The 25471-nt window shown below is 43.1% G+C and overlaps 1 protein-coding gene across 5 annotated transcripts in view; it reads left to right on the top strand.

The window, feature by feature from the left end:
- CEP131 (centrosomal protein 131) overlaps positions 1-25471 on the top strand; it is a 73589-nt gene that overhangs the window by 41824 nt on the left and 6294 nt on the right. For all 5 annotated transcript variants that reach the window (XM_063456313.1, XM_063456311.1, XM_063456310.1 and 2 more), the window contains 6 exons: positions 1124-1226; positions 10684-10885; positions 15864-15971; positions 16500-16617; positions 18284-18358; positions 21349-21491. In XM_063456313.1, the coding sequence (XP_063312383.1) occupies positions 1124-1226; positions 10684-10885; positions 15864-15971; positions 16500-16617; positions 18284-18358; positions 21349-21491 (749 nt within the window). The remainder of the gene's footprint in view (positions 1-1123; positions 1227-10683; positions 10886-15863; positions 15972-16499; positions 16618-18283; positions 18359-21348; positions 21492-25471) is intronic.

The raw sequence follows: 25471 nt of genomic DNA on the forward strand, positions 1-25471 counted from the left end.
GTATTCTTCAGACAGCAGTTACATTGTAATGTCCTTATCCCTTTAGTGTAAAAGATATTGGGGGTTTGGTTAATTGCCCCCCTCCAGTGTGAGCTGCTGTGTTCCCTGAGTATTCTACAGACAGCAGTTACATTGTATTGTCCGTGTCCCTTTAGTGTAAAAGATATTGGGGTGTTTGGTTAATTGCCCCCCTCCAGTGTGAGCTGCTGTGCTCCCTGAGGATTCTACAGACAGCAGTTACATTGTAATGTCCTTATCCCTTTAGTGTAAAAGATATTGGGGGGGGGTTGGTTAATTGCCCCCCTCCAGTGTGAGCTGCTGTGTTCCCTGAGTATTCTACAGACAGCAGTTACATTGTAATGTCCTTATCCCTTTAGTGTAAAAGATATTGGGGGGGGGGGGGGGGGTTGGTTAATTGCCCCCTCCAGTGTGAGCTGCTGGGTTCCCTGAGTATTCTACAGACAGCAGTTACATTGTAATGTCCATATCCCTTTAGTGTAAAAGATATTGGGGGTTTGGTTAATTGCCCCCCTCCAGTGTGAGCTGCTGTGTTCCCTGAGTATTCTACAGACAGCAGTTACATTGTAATGTCCATATCCCTTTAGTGTAAAAGATATTGGGGTGTTTGGTTAATTGCCCCCCTCCAGTGTGAGCTGCTGTGCTCCCTGAGTATTCTACAGACAGCAGTTACATTGTAATGTCCTTATCCCTTTAGTGTAAAAGATATTGGGGGGGTTTGGTTAATTGCCCCCCTCCAGTGTGAGCTGCTGTGTTCCCTGAGTATTCTACAGACAGCAGTCGGTCTCTCTGTTTGGATCAGTGGCAGCAGCCTGATAGGTACGGAGTAGAGGACACTGACAATAGTCAGGCTGGAGCGGATACAGCTCTCCATAGTGACAGATATCATGTGTAACAGATGAACCTTCTCTGTAAATAACTGTTCCAATGTCTGGTTTTCCTGTTTACGGAGGTCTATCTCAGATACGGTGTGTGGTTTTCTAACGTTTGCGGTGGGGAAGGAGTTGAATGCTAATTGTGGTGTTTGCCCTTTTAGAATCTAACCATTTTCTTGGTTTATTTGCAGTCACAGTTTTATTCCATAATTTCCTATTTTGTCTCTTAGGAAATGAAGAAATTGCAGGATCTCATGTCTGCGGCAGAAAAAGTCAGACGGGAGAAATGGATCGATGAAAAGACCAAAAAGATTAAGGAGATCACAGTAAAAGGTAGCTGGTTAGCGCCTGTATTGGGATTAGCCTATTTGTCTTATTACCCCACCTTTACACACACCCCTCATGTTTGAAGGTTAGTCTGTCACGTAGGCGTGCGCAGCCTATTGTATCAGGGTGTGAACCCTGAAGCACAAACACACACGCCGCGTATATATATATATATATACACACACACACACACACACACCGCGTATATACATACACATACTGCTGTGTGAGAAGGTGCTGTGTGTGTGATGTTAATGTGTGTGTGAAGGTGCTGTGTGTGTGAGGGCGCTGTGTGTGTGTGAGGGCGCTGTGTGTGTGTGTGTAAGGGTGCTGTTAGTGTGTGTGTGCTGTATGTTTGTGTGTATTGTGTGGGGGTGGGGCTGGCGTTTAGTTAATATCTCCCCTCCCTTTTGTAGGGAGGGGGGGCCGTGCTGCTTCCATCCCTGGTGGTCCAGTGGAGGTGGGAGCAGATTACTTAATATCCCCCCTCCCTTCTTACCTTATGTAGGGAGGGGGGATCCTTCTTTCTGCTGCCATCCCTGGTGGTCCAGTGGAGAGTGAACTCTAGCCTGCGGGGCTAGAGTTCACTCTTGCGAGATCTGAGCGTTGCCGCGGCAACGCTCCTACCTCGCGAGAGGAACCCTGCGGAGCTGCTGGCAAGAGATCCTGCGGGTCAGCGAGGGAGATCTTTGATCTCCCTCACAGGCCCATGGGGGGAGGCACATAGCGCGGGCCACAGGGATTAGGGTGTGCCCAGGTACACCGGACACGCCTATGGTCTCTCACGATATGATAAACTCCGTTTACCATACTACAGAGCAATGCATTCTGCGTCTGATATCCTGTAATGACGCCTTGTGTGTAAATCTCCAGAACTTGCGCTAATGTTAAACGATGCGGGGTTTACCTTAGTGTGCGTTGTAGGTTTTGTGCCTTCGATGCAGTGGTGAATATTTCTTAATGTTGATTGATATTTTTGTGTGGGATGTTGGGGATTTGCTAAGTGTTTGAACCTTTGGTCTCTGCGCTACGGTAGCGTGATCAGGAGACTGAATCCTAGAAGTTAAAATTTGATTAATTTTCTCTGCGTGCCCCTCCAGCACACGCACAGGGTAGACTAAATGCACTGTTTTACCACCAGATCGTTCCATGATTTCAGACCGTCTTTCAATGTATTCATCCTCCGTCACATATACAGAGTGAGGAAAGAGCTTTATTTCTATACCAGCGGTTGGCAATACATTTTCCTGTAGAACCCTTTGACATAGTATACTAACATTGTGGAACCTCGCCCCTCCCCCCCACCGAAAAAAAAATTATATAGCGACATAGCACAAACCTATTAATGAGTGGCTTTTTCATTATGATTTTAAAATATATTTTGCTCATAAACAGTTTAGTCTTCTGATACCCCTGGGCCTTTCGCTTTGTACTCTGCGCGGTTTTGCTGATAATGACGCCCTAATTCAGCCGGTGCTAACGCACTGTTTGGTAATATTTTCTTGCAAATTAAGCATCGTGCTTGAGGAACATTTTTATTTCTGGCACTTGTGAATCCAAATGACAAGTAGCTGTCATCACATTTTGTGAATCCAAATGACAAGTAGCTGTCATCACATTTTGTGAATCCAAATGACAAGTCGCTGTCATCACATTGTCTTTTCTTTGAGAAGAAGATTGGCCAACATTGGGTGCGTTTTCTTTTTTTTTCTTTGACTTGTCACTTGTCTCTGCTATTTGAGGAACAGTAGGTTTAACTATTTTGGGCCCGTTTTCATAATGTATCGTCTTTCTCAGTTTCTATAAGTTTCTTTTACTAGTTACTGTACTTGTTTCAAATAGGTGTTCAAAATCATGGTTGTTGGTTGGTAAAAAAAACAACAACAAAAAACACTTCTTTAACCCCAAACAAATACAGATCTCACTACGAAATGGTATGTACTGGCACTCTTCCATCCAAATAGGTGCTGGATATCTAGGTAACCCACTCTTGATACCTCAAATATATATATATATACATATAAACATATGATACCACACTAAACAAATACTTGTTTAGAAAAAAGTTAAATTTTTATTCAATTGCCATGTCTAAACGGATAATGGCTTAAACCAATGTGATATATACACTCAGTTACATACACCTCATCCTACCACAACCACTGTAGTTATCAGTGATACACCAAACATGAATAAATAAACCCCAATAGAGTCAGACAATGTCAGTAGTATTAGTGCCTAATTGCACTGTATGGCTGAGAGCCCTCTACGTGATCAGGACCAGGTAACTGAGTGTAAATATCACATTGGTTTAAGCAATTATCCGTTTAGACATGGCAATTGAATAAAAATGTAAGCTTTTTTCTAAACAAGTATTTGTTTAGTGTGGTAACATATGCTTATACAAATTAATCTAAGCCATTTTTGAGTGCGGTATCATATGTTTATATAAATACAAATCTCACTACCAGCTCCTCTTCATCTTCCAAACAGTACCCATAGAGGCACCAAAGTCATTCTTGACCACCATCCAAACCACGATCCGTAATTTAATCTGGAAAGGGAAATCTCCCCGAATTGCCCACACCCAACTGACTCTCCCCAAGCTCAAAGGGGGCCTGGCCCTCCCGGACTTTCGGAAATATCACCTAGCGACACACCTCACCCGAATAATCAACTGGTTGGTAAACCCTGGGTGCAACTCGAGGCAGACAGCATCAAATGCGACCTCACGACCCTCCCCTGGATCACGAAAGAAGCCAGCAAACTACTACAACACGCCAACCCATTCGTGAAGGCCACCCTACGTATCTGGCACCAAAATGGCCCAAACACTACCTTACAACCAACCCCAGCCCACTACTCCCCTTAAGAGGCAACCCGGACTTCCCGGCGGGAGATGGGCCCAATCCCACACCCAGCAAACGGCAACACAACGCTCAGAATGATGGATATTATCTCACCCCCATTCATACTCAGACCGATCAAGGCCATCTTCCCGGACCAGAGACACACTTTCGCACACACGCTGGCGAGGGAACAAATGTCCCACTATGCACACTCCATCCCCCAACGCCCCTACCTGACAAGAGACTGCACGGAGTTCGAAACTCTGTGCAGTCAGAATGAAACCCCACCGAGAGCAATATCCCTGATTTACAATTCCCTAGCGATGAACCTTTTATCCCCCCCATGCATCAGACGATGGGAAGAAGACCTTGAAGAAGAACTTACAGACGCGGACTGGGACAAAATCATCCTGCACGTTCAAAAGACCCCGGGCTCAGCCAGACTCCAGGAAAACTCATACAAAATCCTCACTAGATGGTATATCACCCCTGCCACCCTCCACGCTCGCAACGATTCAGTGCCGGCCACGTGCTTGCGATGCGGAGAGGAGGACGGGACTTTCCTCCACATCCAACCATTTTGGGAAATGATACGCCAAGTCATTCACGCAGTGACCGACGACACTCCACCCATGTCACCAGCCTTCTTCCTCCTACACCACACCCATGTCACCAGCCTTCTTCCTCCTACACCACACAACCACACCCACCCCGACCTATAAGAAATTGGTGGTGCCACGATTACTCAATCGCTGACGCTGGGTGGAGGAGGTAGAGGACACAAGAAAATTCGAGGACCTGAAAGCCACAACGGCAGCGGCAAAAGAAAAGCTCATGACCAGATGGTTCCACTGGATACGGCACATCGCTACAGATGAGTTCTTACAATGCCTGAACTCACGCTAAACCTAGGACACACCACCACAAGACATCCGGGCGCCTGCACCTGGGGCGGCCCCTAGGCGGGTCACCCTCACACTTTTTTTTTTTTTATTGTCTGATATCACAAAACCTGGGGATTTCCAGTGAAACGTATTAAACTCATTGAAGCCTGTTTGGAGCGGGTACAAATAGCAGAACCCTAGATGGTTTGCCGGCAGCTGAAACTGATTGAGATTTTTGATTTTGGGGAATTTAATATCCTATTTAGTTTTAATTTCAATACAGTATTTCTACTTCAAATGCAAAAGTGTATTCTAGAGGAACTAGAAGGAAATACGTACCTACTAAATTGCCTACTAAGGAAATAAGATTAAAATAAATCTAAAAAATGTTTGAAATATTCTCTAAAATATATTTTTAAGCATGTCCTGCTGTCTTACCGGGAACACACGTCCTATACATTGCAGAGAGGTTAGTGTACGCATTTCTGTAATGTTTAAGATTCTTATACTATACACCAAACCTCTTATTGTAGGTTTTGTTTCCTTCTGTTTGAATTCTGAGTCTGTGTTAAAATATTGAGGGCTATTCAATAAACCAGGAATTGTGGGAAATTTAACCATTTAGGCAAAAATAACTGAGGAGGAAAAATAACTCCCTAAGCGTTTCAAATTCTGCGCGTTGTTCGAGCGTTTGCAGTTCTCCGTTTTCCCACAGTTCCTGGTTTAAAGTAAAATGGACGTTTCCTACAAACACTAACATTTTAAAAAGGGGGTGGTAGGGGTTGCAGGTCGACCTCCTGATTGAGGGCACGATAAGACTTGCCAGTTACTCAGCTGTCACCATAAAACCTATATTTATAACTAAAATGGTTGGCACCAAATCAGGGGTGCAATAGCCCAAATATCCCTCTGTATGGCAGCCGTTCCTTAGAGCAGGTTGGTATAATTTCTAGTCCTTCTAGGAAGTTGTTCTTGGTAAAATTAAAGGATGATCAATGTGTACTTTTGATCCTTTTCTAATGATAAAGGGGTATTATTACTTTTTTGTAAACTGCACCTTTAACTAGAACATTGTGTTACATTTTTTACACATGGTGCTCTGTAGTCTCTTAAATTGAAAATAATGTCTTAGTAATTTACATCACAATCCAGTTCAGTCCTGGCACACTTTATTATTTAAAAATACTGGGACGTGTCACTAGGTGCTTCCACTGAAATGATGGAGTAAAACTCCACTCACAGAGACCATCTGATTGGCGCAGTGCTGTGTTGTGCCGCGCAGGCGCACCAGCCTCCCCATGTTTTGCTGTGGGAAAGTATTGGATTGGTTGAGAAAATCAGTCTTGATGATTTCAGCCAGGGAGGTGGGGTGGAAACATGGAGAACGGTGGAAAATACGGTAAATGATATAAATGAGTTAGAAGGGCGCTATAGCATTAGGAATACACATTTTGCTATGGTGCTTGTTTAACTCATTTTCTTCTCAAATGTGAAGAGCCACAACTAAATGAAACGCAGGTATGCATTGATGTGCACAGAGAATACGCAGTTTTTCATTTCTTTCAGTAGAATTTCTTCCAGGATTATCATTTTGGGTGTTGCTCGCTATGTTTTGTGCTTTGAAATGTTTGAAAAGGTAAGTGGGAATTTCTGACACAGCTTGTTTATTTCATTTCATTGTTTGATGGGTTTGATGGGTGTACTTTCCATTTTGAATGCCAACATGTATTTGAAGTAGTTTCGTGACCTCCTTTGTTAAGCAAACATGTAACTTTCACATCTCAATGAAGTGATCTGTTAGCAGTGATCCTGTCCTTTTAACCATGTAAAACGTTGCAGCTTTTTTTTTTTTTTTACTTATGATACTGTTTATTATAATTTTTTTTTTTTTACATATGCGCTACGGAGTCTGATGGCGCTATATAAATAATAAAATAATAATAATTCTAACAATAATATACCAGCATTAAGTCCACCTGTAGGGGCTGTCGGTATGAGAGCCACTTGAGGCACTTCCTCGGCACTGGCCGAGTAAAACTGTGTCACATGACACTGGCCGAGTTAAAAACCGTGTCACATGACACTGAAACCCAATAGGAAAGATGGATTCAATGCTTTCCTATGTGGAAGTCTGAATGCACGGGCGGCATGTGCCAAACATGCGCATTAGGTCCCAAATACCTATTATTGGAGTATTGGATTAGACGTGTGTGTGCGAGGTGAGCAGCACACACGTCTAATCCTGAATGAGAGTATGGACCGGGACACTATAGTGAAGGAATACAGATTTGTTTCTTTAAAGGACAACTGTCACCTGAAAACTATTTTTAATATAGTAATCCTTTCATCAAGTTTGCAAAGGAAATATATATATATATTATTTGCTGTGCAAGTAAAAATGCAGGTTAGCTTGCAATGCCACAACAGCGTGAGCAGGCAAGACATGTTACATGACTATACAGTAAAATGGCATTTGTTACGTCTGCTCAATTTTTTGATAGAGAGGAATCCTGTAAGACAAACGTGGTAAATTCTGCTACACTTATGATAAAGTAATCAATGTCGTTTAACATGCTGGGCAGACAAAATATAGTTAAGACCACTGGGGCTGAGCAGACCGCTGTAGTAATACATACCGGTAGGTCTGTGTGAGAACAGGCGGGTGAAGTGTTTAGGGAAGACATAATGGCTGCAGTGTATAGCAAAGAATACTAGATCTTAGGCGGCAAGTGTTAAGCTGAAAGCTGCTGTCTCTCGGAGAGCCCGTGCTATGTTGGGCTGTGATTGTCTCTGTGCTTACATAGAGTGTCTGGACGGAGTCTCATAAAACTTTTATCCAACGACAAATCCAAAATAACAGGGATCCACATGCTTTTTCAGGTGTCACAGGTACTCAACTGGGTGGCAGTAGAGCTTCCCTTTCCGTGCTTGACATTCGGCCAAGTTCAATGCTTGGCAAGCTTGTTAGTTGTTTGGCAAGTTCGCCTGGTAGATTCGCTTTGCAGCATGAATTCACAACTCCTTTCCAGGGGTCGTCTGTTGCGGACAGAGGATCCAGTGACTCCCTGGCTGAGGTAAATGGTGGGCTCGTCGCTGGACTCGCCTTGTTTGGGCGGGTGTTGTGACAGGGGCTCCATAAGGCATAGGCAGTTCGTGAAGTGCCCTGAGCTGTCGCCATTTTGCGAGGTAGGCTTTTCTTGGGTGTTTAGTGCCACCTATTCCCCCCACATCTCGAGCTCACTTCAGTGGGGACCGGGACCAACAAGTGCTACAGTAAGCCGGCGTGTGGTAGCTGGGAAGGGAGGCGGCCGTCCACCCTGCTCCGCTCCCGAGTAGGCCGCAGCCTCCGAAGCTTTGTGTGTCCCACAGGGGATCCAAAACTCCCGATCTCGGGGTCTGCTACCTCAGCGACAGCCGAGTGGGCATCTTGTGTGCACATTTCTAGTACCGGAGCTGCTAATTGTTGCTTAAGAGTCCAGATTCCTCCGGAGCCTCTCCTGCATTTGACCGGTCAGCATGGTGGTCCAGCCCGGCCCCAGGAAATACATTTTTTAAATAAAATATATGGAAAAAAATTATTAAAAAAAACTAATTCCTACCTGTAATGTTTGACATGGTCCTTCAGCCATATATGTGCACCTTGGGTTAGACATTCTCTATGATCTTTCTGGCTTCACTCTCAGCAAAGTAACAGGAAAGACCATAGAGACTGTCCGTTTTCAAACACTGTCCGACCCAGGGTGTATGTATATGGCTGAAGGATCCTGTCATACAGAAGGTATGTGTGTGTTTTTCTCGTTTACTTTTTTTAATTTTTTTTTATTAAACCTATTTTTACACATTTCGTTTTCGTTCAAAAACGGATTACCTCATTAGACAGATGCATGACATCATAAGAAAGACAGCGAGTACGCGTGTTTCTAGTCTTCTCCACTTCATTGCTCTAATAATGATTTTTTCTAGGAATAAATGAAAACTGTTAAAAGGGATATCCACCTTTTATTTTAGCTTTTTGGCGTGGATAACAGGACGTGTGGGGCTCGTGGGGTATTTGTTTTATATTGACATTTGTCAATGTTCCACTTGCAGAAAAGTGTTTATTGCAGAATATAATATTAAGACAAAACTCCTATTGCCTTTTATCTCATCCACTCAGCCGTCACGTAGGAAGTTCATTTTTATTACTTTTGTTCTTGAAGCAGCTTTGTGTTTGGACTGTCCCACCCCCCCCCCCCCCACCCCCCCCCACAATTACACTGACGTGGGTTATGCCGTTAGCTGCATTGTTAAAGGGACACTATAGTCACCTGAACAACTTTAGCTTAATGAAGCAGTTTTGGTGTGTAGAACATGCCCCTGCAGCCTCACTGCTCAATCCTCTGCCATTTAGGAGTTAAATCCCTTTGTTTATGAACCCTAGTCACACCTCCCTGCATGTGACTTGCACAACCTTCCTAAACACTTCCTGTAAAGAGTCATCTAAAGTTTATCCTTTCTTTATTACAAGTTCTGTTTAATTAAGATTTTCTTATCCCCTAATAGCTTGCTAGACCCTGCAAGAGCCTCCTGTATGTGATTAAAGTTCAACTTACAGAGCAAGAGATAAAATTGTTTAAGATAAATTACATCTGATTGAAGGTGAAACCATTTTTTTTTTCTGATTTAACTCCTAAATGACAGTGAATTGAGCAGTAAAACCTGAGGGGCATGATCTATACACTCAAACTGTTGTTTAAGTGACTATAGTGTACCTTTAAAGAATCCCCCTCACTTTCCGACATATAGCCGTATGATAAAGTTATGGATATTCTGACATGGTCCTGTCCTAATTTTATTTATCCCCATATTTAACAAATATGAACCTGGAAATGTGTAACATAGAATTAAACGTTGAGTTTTCCACTGCTCTATCCTGCAGCTGGGTGCCTCCATCTTAGCTCCCTGTCAGCCACTTGTTATTAGCGCTGTCCTTTGCGCCTGGCAGTCCACACAGAGCGTACAGAGAGGAGGAACACTGCCTTGTCTGAACTGGATTATGACGTAATTCACTAAATCTCTAATAAAAATGTTAAAATAAAAATTAACGCCAGTTATAGGTGAGTTTGCACGTGTTTATTCAGTGGTGAGTTTCAGAGAAGTAACGGTTCCTTTTTTGCGCCCCATGGTATTTAAAATGTAGGTTGGGATGTACCACCCTGCTTTGAAGTTATAAGTTACTTGGAACCACTCCACAACATTCTTTTCATGGCAGAGATGTCTTATCGTGTCAGCATTGCTGGTTTTGAATTAATAATGTGTGGGGAGGGTGACAACTCTGGTCCTCGGGCAACATCTGAAAATTGAAGCAATCCCAATGACCACCTTCATGCTGGTGGCTTCACCGTCGGAACTTTGCTATTATTATTGCTTACTAGCTGTGTCTGCTACACTGCACTAGTACTGCCATTGTATTCTCCTTCTGTGGAAGGATGGCTCGGGGATCATTAATTTCCTGTATGAGGTTATTTAACTCTGCGTTACACCTTGCTTCTATCCTATCGTTTCTGATTTCCCATTGGTTGCACATTGTTCTACCAGTCCGATTAAGCTCCTGGTGTCTTTAAATGTAAAAAGAGAAACCAACTCATGTTTCTATCTATTCAGTAAGGTGGTATAAGTAACACTGCCTCGATTAGACTATTAATTAATTCCATAGTACACTCAGCTGTTCTATTTACTGTATTACCACAGGACTGGAGCCCGAGATCCAGAGACTTATTGCCAAACATAAGCAGGAGATCCGAAAGTTGAAAGCTCTTCATGAGGCCGAGCTCCTGCAGTCAGACGAGAGGGCAGCGCAGCGCTACGTACGCCAGGCAGAGGAACTGCGGCACAATCTTGACCACGAGAAGGAAGAACTGGCCCAAAGAGAGAGAGAGCTAGCCAAACAGAGGTAAGGGCACGGTCTCAGTCCAATACTTTTAATTGAACGTAACTACGAAGGGGGTAGATTGCTTTTCATTTTATTTATTATTTTTTCTACCAGTAACTTATTTAGTATGTAGGATATAGATAGGGCCAGTGATTATAACAACTAATCACCAGGAGAGGATGGGATTAAGAGTTTCGCTTTGAATGTAAGACTTATTACAAAAAGATAAGAGGTGAGGAGGGGGCCTCAGCTAACCAGTGGGATTGAATGAAAAGATCTATTGGAAAGGACCAACGGAATAAATACCACTCAGCCTGTAAGATAATATAGGATTTATGGTACACGTTTGCTTAAACAAAATCCATGTTTCAGTATGCTAACGGACAAATACTAGGAAATGTATGGCCTCCGGTATGAAACGATTGTAACTTCTCCTGTTTCTGACTTCGTAAATTCAGGAATGATAAATGTAATACAATGCACGTTTACAGAAAAATCCTTAAAATCCCCTCCGAGGACCCACACTCAATGTGTGGGATAATAATTCACCACCGCATTCAGCACGGATGAGTCTCTCCCAGTTATGTAGTTTGTTGAAGGTGTTCACGATGACGTGTACATTCTACTTTAACATTGCCGGTGTGTGACTGTTGCAGTAATCTGTAACCCAGTATAACCAAAGATAAAAAGCTGAATGATTACTTCTTAATGATTTGCTATATTGCCTTAACCAAGCACAGCATATTAGCAGAACTAGACACCTTTTAGAGAAATGTTATTTTAACTTTGAATGCTCTATAGGCTAGGTTCTCCCTTTCAAAATTGCACAAAAAGATTTTAAACTTAGCTGTAGTCCAGGGGAAGCTCTCCCCACCCTTTATGGCGTCACCAAGAGTCTTGCGTGGTCCAATCAAAGATAGCTAAGCCTTTGATTGCACTGGTTCGCGTGTTCCGAGTGTATCCGTGCGCTCTGAGCCAGCGAGGGGCGGAGGCAGGGTTCGAGTGGTAAGAGAGCAAGGGGAGAGGATTTATAAAAAGTAACCGGGAATGAAAGAAGGTTTGAGGAAGGCAGGGGGAGTGCACTGCATGGAAGAATCTCCATATATATATATATATATATATTTTTTTTTTTTATGCACAGAATTTACATTCAGCAAACCGGAACAGCGTTCTTGGCTGCCTAAGTCACATGTGCTGGGGGTGTGATATACAAATTCAAATCGCTGAAGTGGTCATGGTGGTTGGATAACCCTTTAATTACGACGACTTATTTGATTTATTTTGTATTTATAATAGTTTCCCTATACCTCATTTAGAGATCCAAATGACCCAGCATCCTCTGCAGTCTATCAGTCCTGGAAAATGGATTTCTGTAAATCAACAAATTCACTAGAGACTGGGCGGCTAGTACACTAAACATAAAATTTGTTAAAAATGACTCATTTTATTCTAGACGTGACTGTTTTTCTTGCTTATGTCAGAGTATTACAGGATTATTCAGTAATATGGAATATTGGAGACATTACAAAGAGTAACGCCCCAATAACTGATAATAAAAAGGATCTAATTTACTGAATATGGCCTATACAGTCTCCATAATTCCTGGTCTCATTTTTAAATCTGAAAGGGTTATTTACTAAACTCAACATTTTCACAAATTACTGATAAACTGAGGTAAAATTAGCCGATCCAGAAAACGTCTCCTACTCTGACATTCACAACTTGGATACTTTTGTTTCAGTTTTGCCATTTGCTATTAATTCCTGAAAATTTGGCAACCGCAGTTTCCGCAGCAGTGTAGTCACAGATGAACATTTGAATCTTTTCTGGTGAGCAATGAGCAGTAACTGAAGGGTGCAATCCGACCCCAGATCTGCCATCCAGCGGCAGTACATTAACTGACCAAGATCCTTCATTCCATTAATTGTGGCACACGTAAAGATCTAGACAACGTTTCAGTCAGCACTCCGACCTTTATCAAGTCCTTGTCTACACGTTGCTTCAAAATCAGTTTATGGTACACACTGCTCCTGTTCACAGGTGATACTCATTGTAAACACTGCCTGAGGATTATTTATTGGACTGGAAGTATTTTTTATAAAAGTGAAACATAGCGGGCGGAGCCTGACAGCCGCGCTGACCGGTCGCTCATCTGGTGAGCTCCGTGCTACAAAGCCTCTGAACAGCTATATTTGCAACTTTCAGCACGGAATACAATCGGGGGACTTACCCCAGAGACGGGAGGTATCCTATACTGCTAACTTTATAGAGTTTCCGACCAAGATCGGCGGCTCCCACAAGCGGCAGACCCGAGGCCTAAGAGAAGGCCTACTCACAGCGGACGTGAGGCAGGAGGCCGATCCCTCTGTTCGCTGTTCTACTTTAAACCAGAGGTCTTGCCTCCACTATCACCCCCCTGCCGGTGAGGGATATCCCAGCACCTCTTGCCTGTGCTACTCCAGCGATACCTGCACAACTTACAATCCGGAACGCCCAGCGGACAAGATGGCGGATGCCACGTGTACATCAGAGTCTCGGGACCTGCAACTCCCTTTCATGACCAAACTGGATGAGTTACTTGCCAACTTCTGGGATTCACTTAAGCCACACCTAAGTACTCCTTGCACAGTACCAGCAGTGCCACCCGTACAGCAGACCACCCAGGTGATACCTGGACACAGCAGGGGACAGTCCCCTACTTATCACCCACGCCCTTGAAGAGCTACTTCCACTCAGGTGCACAAGCATCCCAGTGAAGGACCCAGAGATCAAACCCTGCTGGGAAACCGTGCTGGGACTCATGAGCTTGTTGAACTGGGCTATGTTGAGGCTTATGGCAGAAGGGGCGCAGAAATGTGGGACTCTGGATACCAGGGCAGTAACCTGTATGTGCAGGGTGTAGGCTGACTTATACAGTTGCAAGAAAAAGTATGTGAACCCTTTGGAATGATATGGATTTCTGCACAAATTGGTCATAAAATGTGATCTGATCATCATCTAAGTCACAACAATAGACAATCACAGTCTGCTTAAACTAATAACACACAAAGAATGAAATGTTGCCATGTTTTTATTGAACACACCATGTAAACATTCACAGTGCAGGTGGAAAAAGTATGTGAACCCCTAGACTAATGACATCTCCAAGAGCTAATTGGAGTGAGATGTCAGCCAACTGGAGTCCAATCAATGAGATGAGATTGGAGGTGTTGGTTACAGCTGCCCTGCCCTGTAAAAAACACACACCACTTCTGGGTTTGCTTTTCACAAGAAGCATTGCCTGATGTGAATGATGCCTCGCACAAAAGAGCTCTCAGAAGACCTACAATTAAGAATTGTTGACGTGCATAAAGCTGGAAAGGATTATAAAAGTATCTCCAAAAGCCTGGCTGTTCATCAGTCCCTGGTAAGACAAATTGTCTATAAATGGAGAAAGTTCAGCACTGCTGCTACTCACCCTAGGAGTGGCCATCCGGTAAAGATGACTGCAAGAGCACAGCGCAGACTGCTCAATGAGGTGAAGAAGAATCCTAGAGTGTCAGCTACAGACTTACAAAAGTCACTGGCAAATGCTAACATCCCTGTTAGCGAATCTACAATACGTAAAACACTAAACAAGAATGGATTTCATGGGAGGATACCACAGAGGAAGCCACTGCTGTCCAAACAAAACATTGCTGCACGTTTACAGTTTGCACAAGAGCACCTGGATGTTCCACAGCAGTACTGGCAAAATATTCTGTGGACAGATGAAACCAAAGTTGAGTTGTTTGGAAGAAACATACAACACTATGTGTGGCGAAAAAGAGGCACAGCACACCAACATCAAAACCTCATCCCAACTATGAAGTATGGTGGTGGGGGCATCATGGTTTGGGGCTGCTTTGCTGCGTCAGGGCCTGGACGGATTGCTATCATCGAAGGAAAAATTAATTCCCAAGTTTATCAAGACATTTTGCAGGAGAACTTAAGGCCATCTGTCTACCAGCTGAAGATCAACAGAAGATGGGTGTTGCAACAGGACAATGACCCAAAGCATAGAAGTAAATCAACAACAGAATGGCTTAAACAGAAGAAAATACGCCTTCTGAAGTGGCCCAGTCAGAGTCCTGACCTCAACCTGATTGAGATGCTGTGGCATGACCTCAAGAAAGCGATTCACACCAGACATCCCAAGAATATTGCTGAATTGAAACAGTTCTGTAAAGAGGAATGGTCAAGAATCCTGACCGTTGTGCACGTCTGATCTGCAACTACAGGAAACGTTTGGTTGAAGTTATTGCTTATTTGTGTGTGTGTGTATTACATAGTTACATAGTTACATAGCTGAAAAGAGACTTGTGTCCATCAAGTTCAGCCTTCCTCACATATGTTATTTGCTGTTGATCCAAAAGAAGGCAAAAAAAAACCCAGTTTGAAGCGCTTCCAATTTTGCAACAAACTAGGAAAAAAATTCCTTCTTGACCACAGAATGGCAGTCAGATTTATCCTTGGATCAAGCAGTTATTACCCTACATTGAAAGATTATATCCTTGAATATTCTGTTTTTGCAAGTATGCATCTAGTAGCTGTTTGAACATCTGTACGGACTCTGATAAAACCACTTCTTCAGGCAGAGAATTCCACATCCTGATTGTTCTTACAGTAAAAAAACCTTTCCTTTGCCTTAGACGAAATATTCTTGTGTATGTTTGTGTACATATGTTTGTGTGTGTGTGTGTGTGTGTGTGTGTAAAAATATTGTGCAGAAAACGCCTGAGCTGCTTTGTGTTCTGTACTAGTAACAGACGGTTGTCCTGATTGGGAGCCTGTGAACAACGCTGTATACATGTAGTAATAGTCACGATATGTACATGTGAAATCAGATAAATAGAATTGAATAAGAACATTTAGTTTTGGAGTTACTGATACTATACTGAACTAAGGTGTACTCATTATATCGCTGGAATTCCGAGGTTATTGCAGGTGTATCATTAACTGAACCTCTTTATTCCCACAGGTATGAAAAGCAACTTGTTCAGGAAGAGCAGTCTCTGCAGGAGCAGCGGAGGCGGCTGTACAGCGAGGTTTCTGAGGAGAAGGAGAGGCTGAACCAGCAGGCAGCCAGGTGAGACTGGGGCCAGGGGAGACTTACTTAATGTCCCTACAGGAACAAACACTATAGTAACGCTGTGGCCAAGCTATGTACAGTCGGCTATGTACTCTCCTGTTACTTTGTAGATAGACACATGGAATGTTTGTCCCAATCATCTCTGATTGGCCAATCACAGCAGGGAGAGAAAGTGTCAATCACAGCTTCTGAATACATTACAGCGAGGTTCGGCCCTGTGTGTCACAATATATTCGTTGGTTAGACATATGGGCAATATACAGTATGGCCACATTTTAAATATCAGTAGGCACAGGATCCAGAACTACATAGAGTGGGAGGGGAGGGGTTACTAAATATGACATTTTAAGAACCTATACTTTCTTGTTGTACGTGTGATGCTGGGAAGAGTCCAACAAAGACATTTACAGATTTTAGATTTATAAAGCAAATGCTTACTCCACATCATTATTCACCCAGAATATTATAGACCAGTTACCTGTACTTTCCCCCTGTCTGATTATGGTGTCTGTCTCTCTGCAACAGGCAGAGGACGGAATTGGACGAATTAAGAAGGCAGTTGGAAGAGAACTGTGCCCTGACCACCAGGGTGCTCAAAGAGGAATACGAGAAGGGCAAAGAGGAACAGGAGAGACGGCACCAGGTGACGGCACTTTACCTTTTACACTCCTACCATTTAATGCATGTGTATGGATCGAGAGCGAATGTTAATCTCTGAAATTCGATGTAATGCAAATAATAAGCCAAATGTGGGGAGTGGGCTTAGATACATAGGTGACATAAAACCCCAAGTTACTTAATTTAAATTCATATTAAACGGTAATTGCAGAAGAAAATAGTGCAGAGTACCCAAATGTGTTTAATTCTGACTGGAAACATTTTGGCTAAAAAAGCCGAGCTCAGACTATAGTGGAATTGGAGAATTTGGATTTTGATAAACCGTTCGTACTGTAGTGAATAATGAGATCTACTCTGATAGTCTTGCAGGAGGCACTTTCTATAAAGGCTTCACTTCAGCAAATCACGTTTTATGTAACTTTTTTTTTAATTTCTGGAATTATTTAATATAAATAATAACATACAAAACATTGTAGCCTTTACATTGCCCAGTAACAGAATAGTAACCGTAAATCAGATAACCAGTGCTCACAGCGCCTTTCTTCATAGTCCACTAGCGGTAGGACGTTTATGTTTATCATTATAATTTCAGCATAGAGATAGCGTTCTAGACTAAATGCATACATTCAAGCAGCTTCCCCTTAGGGGAAATATTATGTTAGGGGGGGGGGCTCTCCCTCCCCATAGGAAATTTAAACAAGCAGCTTGCGATCCTTATGAGGGCCGTTGGTGTTTGTATATAGTATATGTGTGAAGACCTAGATTTTAATACCTTTTTTTCTCATTCACTTCTGACAAAAACATCCACTCTCATGCCAGTTGTGTTAAACGGCTAGGCCCGGGATTAGGTTTTGGTCTGTGTCACAGCCTCTAAGTGGGCTTTGTATTTCAACCGAGACCTTGTTCGGTGCCACGGAAAAAAATTCCAATTGGCAACAAATAGGTTTTTAAAATGACACACAGATCGAACAAACAAACAAGCTGTGAACTCTGATATAATTGTTACAGCTTCCTACATGCGTGAGCTCTGATGTGGATTACTGAGGTATGAAAGGATAAATATAAAGCATCACAAAATGTGACATTGCTGTCAGTTAACATTTTGTTCCCAGCTTAGCTTGAGATAAATCACTAGGCATGTTAATAAGGATGGTCGCATATCTTGCAGATCAGTGATGTCGTCAACTGCCCAACATAATGGGACTCAACTTAATAAACATTGTATTACATAACCCATAGCTAGCAACAGCACTTTATAAATATCCTAAGCATGACCGTTCCTCTTAAAAGAATTTACCAGCAGCGCTAATTAATGGGAGTTTTGGTCACAGTAGGCATGTTACCAGAGGTACGTGACCGTGTGTCTGTGCCCTCTTTGCTCACTGACCAAGATTCCAATTCAAGTTTTATCTAAGCAGCCAATCAGAATCCGTCTTTGATTGGGTAAAGAAGAGTTATATTTTTCCATGCGTCTATCTGTACCTTTAAGTACCTGCTTTCTTTATAATGCAGTTTAAAATGTAAAACAAATTGTCAATAGTCAACATTATTGCTGCAACCCTTTGCCAACAGAATCAGCGGACGTATCCGTGTCCATGGATTTCAGGTTCAATTCGTTGATGGATACACTTTTTCCACCAATCGGAGAACATCCAAAAGCAATTCTAACCCTTTTTTTTTTTACATTTTAGGCAGAAATAAAAGCGCTTAAAGAACGTTTGGAGATTGAAAAACAGGCCTGGGAGCAGAACTACATGAAGAAAGAGGTATAATGTGTGCAGTGCTATTTACGGTTTGGAAGTTCTAGAACAAAATTGCTAAATTCTTCAGTTTTGGCTCAGTTTTAAGCTCAGCCATTTTGAAATTCACTTTCAATTCTAGACCATTCTCCGTTCCGTGAATAACCCTGGGAGTTTGCTTTCTTTAGATCAATTCTAGATTCAGAATTCCTTCCTATAGTCATTGATCCCATTGTACAGCGCTACGGAATCTGATGGCGCTATATACATAATATAATAATAAAAAGTATAATCCTGTCCCTCGGCAGATTGGTTAACCAAGTAATAAAACCTAATTAACGAGACTGCAGGCAGGGGCGTATTAGCCGCGAGGCAAACAAGGCATTTGCCTTGGGCGGCATTTTCCAGGGGGCGGCAAAAAAAGCCGCCCCCAAATGCCCAAGGCAAATGTCTTGTTAGCCTTGCGGCTAACAGACATGCCGGCGGGCTGCTGGGCGATCGGGCGGCACTGCCTGGCGGGCGGGCGGGCGGCCGGCCGGCGAGGGAGCACTTCCCCTGAGCTGTGTGCTCAGCTCCCTCGCCAGCCGCAGAGTGAGGCTGGGAGCCGGAATATGACGTCATATTCCGGCTCCCAGCCTCACTCTGAGGCGCGCGAGGGAGCTGAGCAGACAGCTCAGGGGAAGTGCTCCCTCGCCGGCCGCCCGCCCGCCAGGCAGTGCCGCCCGATCGCCCAGCAGCCACTGGACCACCAGGGAGGAAGAGACACCCCCCTCCCCAGCATTCCCAAAGGTAAGGAGGCGGGGGGGGGGGGTGATAATAAAAAAAAAAATGTGTTACAAATAAATTTAAAAAAACGTGTTAAAAAATAAATAAAAAAAATGTGTTAAAAAAAATTAAAAGAAATGTGTTTAAAAAAAAAAAAAAAAAAAATGTGTTAATGTGGGTGGGTAAGTGTGTGTCTGTGTCTGTTGGTGTGTGTGTCTGTGTCTGTGTCTGTTAGTGTGTGTGTCTGCAAGTTTGTGTCTGCTAGTGAGTGAGTGTGTGTCTGTTAGTGAGTGTGTTTGTCTGTTAGTGAGTGTGTTTGTCTGTTAGTGTGTGTGTGTGTGTTTCTGTTAGCGAGTGTGTGTGTGTGTATTTAGAATGCGGGGCGGGGGGAAAGGTTGGGTGGGGGTGGCGCGGAGGGAGGGGAGGGGGCGCCTGAGTTTTGTCCTGCCTAGGGCAGCACAAAACCAGGATACACCACTGACTGCAGGTCACGGGGTCAATCCACCTTACATTGAGTTATCAGATCAAACTCTCCAGATTTATTTTGCCATTTCATTTTTTTAATCAAAGCCAAATAAAATAAAATATATTATTACATAAACTAACTTTTCTTCAGCTTCAAACTGCCATCTGTAGTTAATTAAATCCACCCAGCACTAAAACCCCTATCAGAATGGAAATCTCAAAGCTTGTGTTCTGGTCTCCCCTCTGATCTGGGCATTAAGAGGGTTAAATTGACTGGAAGAAGCCAGTGTCACCCGGCCACTGGCAGTCTGTCCAAGGCGTCTAGGGTTAGCATGCTGTGTGCCCTGACACCAAACGCAGAGGTGATACAAAACCAATAACGCCAACCAGAAAGAGTATTCCCGCTCATTGACAACCCAGGGATGTAAAAAGTATTTATTTCCACAATAAAACCTTAAAGGAACAGTATAGGGTCAGGAACCAGACAGAGACAGAACGTAGAAGCAAAACACCTTTATTAAAAAAAAAATAGCAACAATAAAATAAACTAAAAGCAAAGTCCAGGAGGCAAGTGGGGGGTCAGGCACCAAAGCGGGTAGTCATATGAGCCAGAATCAGGAGAACGGAGAGCATCAGAGTCAGGAACCAGGAATACACAGGAAGTCTTCTGGGAAACAGGAAACCATGCAAGGGCAAGGAGATACTGGAACTTGCTGCTTAAATAGGCTTCACTGATTAGCAACAGGGCATGCTAATAACAACCAGGTGAGTAACTGTGGAAACTGTTATGAAAGGAGCTAAATAGCTCAACACAGAGAAAGGAAGGGTTGCTGTTTAACCCCTTAAGGACCAAACTTCTGGAATAAAATGGAATCATGACGTGTCACACACGTCATGTGTCCTTAAGGGGTTAAACCAGCAGATGAACACTGACAGGTACACAAACATGTATTCCTGTCTCTATAGTGTTAAAAACACAATCTAGTCCCGTCTTAACCCACTAAATTTAGTAAAATGTTACATTTATTTCAGTCTGCTGCTGGCTCTGCCCCTCATCTGCCTGCTTGGCTGACCTCATCAGAAGTGGTGGTCTGAGCCAATCACAATGCTTTCCCATAGGATTGGCTGAGACTGACAAAGAGGCACAGCCAGCACAAGCAAGACACAACCCTCAATGCATCTCTATGAGGAATGTTCAGTGTCTTCATTCAGTGGTTGGAGACACTGAATGTCAGTCACAATGTGCAGCACTGCCCCAGGAAGGATCAGCCATCTGAGGAGTGGCCAGTGAAGTTATCACTAGGCTGTAATGTAAACACTGCATTTTATCTGAAAAGACAGTGTATACTGCAAAAGGTTTGAAGGTAATGATTCTACTCACCAGAACAATTATAAAAAGCTGGTGACTGTAGTGTCCCTTTAATAAAAAGAAAGGCTGCAGGCACAGGGTGAGTAAGATGAAGTAGTTATGGTAGTTAGTGACTCGTTAAGTTTCCTTAACTGCAATACAAGTGAAGATGCATTACAAATTTAGGACAAAATTATAGAGTTGGAGAAATTCTGCAGTTAAGCTACATTGGCCTATAACATGAAGTTCCCATTCTAGTTTAGTGTAAAAGTCCCAACGTGTTTTCCCAGGAAGATTTCTCTTATTTCCATGTATTTCAGAAATGGGTTTCCATTCAGGCAGAAACCATTGACAATGAATCATGTGTTTCCTATTGGGATTATAAAATTTTGTGCTGTAATACAGATCTAATGTCTCTCTGTGTCACTCACACTCACAGGAGGCCTGGCTGCTCTCCCGGGAGCGAGAACTCAAGGAAGACGTCAGGAAGGGACGGGACAAGGAAATCGAACTGGTGATCCAGCGCCTAGAGTCAGAAATGTCAACGGCCAGGGAAGAGTGTGAGAGAGCCGCCGAAAACAGGTGAGACTGCCAGGGGGGCGAGAGGATCCATGGTTTTCGGAGGTCACAGAATATAAATTCATTGTCTATGGATGGGGACACTTTGTGGCTGATTCCATATTCCGCTAAAGCTCTTTTTTTTGTTTTCTTTAAATAATTCCCAAGTTCTATTAAAACAATGTTCGAAAAACTCTCAATTAGCCCATCATTAACTCTCATTAGAGGTCCCTTGTAGAACACAACTTTTAATATTGGTAGCTTGTGGGAAACCTCTAGAAACTGCCAACAGCCCCATGTGGGACACCAGAGGTTGAATGCAGGATAAACCCTTCTCTGACACGCCTACACGTGGCAATACTGCAGGTTTACGCCCCCCGTCAGCTCAAACTTTAATAAAATATATGAACACTATAAAGATTTGCTCTATTTGATCTACTTTCTATTTCATTTAAAAGTTTTATGAAAAAATAGGTTTTTTTTTCATACCATAATCTGTAACGCGCACACATTTAAATATATAACCTGGGACTATTTAACAAACAAAGATTTAATTGGTGTAAATTTCCAGGAAGAATGTAATTCAGAGTGTGTGACCCTTTGATTATAACCAATATAGAATAGTATAGTTAAACATCAACCATAATGGCAGTGTGAAGCTTGCCAGAGACGTGCTTATAAATTAGGCAAGTAGGGTTAGAGGAACACTCCAGACTTTAAACGTGTTCTAATATACCGTAATCTATGCAAAAACACAAATTTCCATCATTTACGGACGAACCAGGAAAGGCTGTGATTTTCCAGCCAGTCCTGGGCACAGCAGAGGGTTAATCCAGTCTTATGATATGTAAAAACATCCAACACAATACAGTACAATATAGACTGCGGAGTTTGCATGTATACACTGATCAGCCACTACACTAACCCCTTAAGGACTGAGCCACATGTACACGTTGTGATCAAAACAAAACGTAAACAAAACCTTGAAATTGCGCTCTGTCTGTTCAAGCGTAATTCGCCTCTTTCATGTTAAATGCACCCACACCTATTATATATCAATTTATTCAGGGAAAACAGGGCTTTTATTTAACGTCAAATGTTTAGGTATGGAACATAATTTAATATGAAACAAATGGGAGAAAATAAGAATATGACATTTTTTTTTAGTTCTACATGACATTTTAACTGTGAATGTCATAATACTGTTTGCTTTTACTGCAATAAAATACACATTTCTATTCAGCTATATCTCACGTGTAAAACAGTACCCCCTATGTACAGGTTTTATGGTGTTTTGGGAAGTTACAGGGTCAAATATAGTATATTCAATTTTTTCACATTGAAATTTGCCCGATTGGTTACGTTGCCTTTGAGACGGTATGGTAGCCCAGGAATGAGAATTACCCCCATGATGGCATACTATTTGCAAAAGTAGAAAACCCAAGGTATTACACATGGGGTATGTCCAGTCTTTTTAGTAGCCACTTGGTCACAAACACGTGAGCATCAGAACTAGACCATGGAGCTATGGAAGACAGTTGCCTAGCCTGATAAATTACGTTTTATTTTAGATCAAGTGCATGGCCAGGTTTGTGTGCTTTGTTTACCTCGGTAAGAGATGGCAGTAGGATGCACTATTGGGAAAAAGGCATGCTTGCGTAGGCAGAGGACTGGGTCAGAGCATCTCCAAAACAGCAAGTAAAATGTTCCCGGTATGCAGTGGTTGGTACCTACCAAAAGTGGTGCAAGGAAGAACAAATGATGGACCGGCGCCTGGGTCCTGAGCGCCCAAGGCTCACTGATACATGTGGGGGTGATGGCTAGTCCATCTGGTCCCATCACACAAAGAGCTACTGTAGCTCAGATTAGTGAAAAACATAATGTTGGCCATGATAGAAAGGTGTCAGAACACACAGTGCATCACAGTTTGCTGCATATGAGGCTGTGTAGTCGTAAACCGGTCAGAGTGCCTATGATAACCCACGTCAACTACCAAAAGTGCCTTTAATGGGTACATGAGCATTAGAACTGGACCATGGAGCTATGGAAGACAGTTGCCTAGCCTGATAAATTACGTTCTCTTTTAGATTAAGTGGATGGCGGGGTTTGTGTGTGTTGTTTACCTCGGTAAGAGATGGCAGTAGGATGCACTATAGGGAAAAAGGCAAGCCTGCGTAGGCAGAGCACTGGGTCAGAGCATCTACAAAACAGCAAGTAAAATGTTCCCGGTATGCAGTGGTTAGTACCTACCAAAAGTTGTGCATGGAAGGACAACTGATGAACTAGAGTTAGGGTCATTGGGCGCCCAAGGTTCACTGATACATATGGGCAATGTTCTGCTGGGAAAGCTTGGGTCCTGGCATTCATGTGGATGTTACTTTAACACGTGTTACTTTGACCACCTACCTAGAGCTTGTTGCAGAGCACGCACATCCCTTCACGACAATAGTGATTCCTGATGGCAGAGGCCTATTTCAGCTGGATAATGCCTCCTGCCACACTGCAAACATTGTTCAGAAATGGTTTGAAGAACATGACTAAGATTTCAAGGAGCTGCCGTGGCCTCCAAATTCTCCAGATCTCAATCCAATTGAGCATCTGTGTGATGTGCTGGAACAACAAATCCGATCCATGGTGGTACCACCTCGCAACTTGCAGGACTTAAAGGATCTGCTGTTAATGTCTTGGTGTGAGATACCACAAGAAACGTTCAGAGGTCTTGTGGAGTCCATGGCTAAATGTATCAGAGCTGTTTTGACAGCACAAGGGGAACCTACATGATATTAGGCAGGTTGATTTATGATGATGTAGCTGTTCAGTATATGCCTCAGTGTTCTAGTTCATGATGGGCGATGGCTAGAGATGTCCCGAACAGTTCGCCGGGAACTATTCGCCGGCGAACATAGCTTGTTCGCGTTCGCCACGGCGGGCGAACACATGCGATGTTCGGTCTGCCCCCTATTCGTCAGCAGACACATTCTGGGAGGGTCTGCTGCTGATTGGCTGGAATGTGTCTGCTGACTGTGAGGTACAGGGTCAAAGTTTACTCAATGATGACGAATAGGGGGTGGACGGAACATCGCATGTGTTCGCCCGCCGTGGCGAACCCGAACAAGCTATGTTTGCCGGCGAACTGTTCGGGACATCTCTAGCGATGGCATTTCCTGAATTACACGTCTCCTCGTCAGGCTGTTTAAACAACATTTTGTCTGCATACGAGTACATATCTTGGAGTTTCTGTTCTCTGCATGACATCCATATTAGAGGTTGGAATCTCGCCAACGCCGCCAGTTTATAACTAGATTTTTATCTTGATGTATAATTGACAGCAGTTTAGTTTATACTTCTACTAGAAAAATAATGTGCCGGTCTGTTAGACTGGTTAGTTTTTCGAGATCCGGGTCAAACTTCCTGAGAATTATAATATCTCTCTGTGTTTGGTTCTGTTTGTGGTGCATAGGTCAGGGCAGATAGTGTTTTTTTTACCATATCTGCTAAAACCACACATGAGACACAACCTGCAGGGAACTAGTTCAGCTTACCGGCACTTTACCGTGGACTTTCAAAGGTTGTATGACTGCCTGCATCACTATTCTATTTCCTGGGTGTGAATACGGAGCAGGAAAATTCCTGTGAGACATGATGGCATCGGGATGTTCTTGTGAATCTGTGGCAATAGCGGACAGTGATTTGGGCCATCAGTGACGGATAGACAACATTAAATGGGGACATGCATAAAATTAACAGGCCAAGATACTCCCTTCCCCCAGCTTTCTCAACCAATCAGTGCTCTGCGTGTTTATCTATAGCGATAATGTGCTCGGGTATAATCTGGATTATTAGTATGACTAGATCGGTAGAAGGATCGGTACTCTGGGAGAGCCCTGTTTTAATTTTTTCTCAAACCACTTTCTACCAGTGGACTGCGCTTAGAGCTTACTGGCAACATAATGACATGACCGAGCTATAATAATAATTGAGCTGTATTTCTGTTGCTAAAAGGG

The sequence above is a fragment of the Pelobates fuscus genome, chromosome 5, assembly GCF_036172605.1.
Source record: "Pelobates fuscus isolate aPelFus1 chromosome 5, aPelFus1.pri, whole genome shotgun sequence".
NCBI classification, from domain to species: Eukaryota; Metazoa; Chordata; class Amphibia; order Anura; family Pelobatidae; genus Pelobates; species Pelobates fuscus.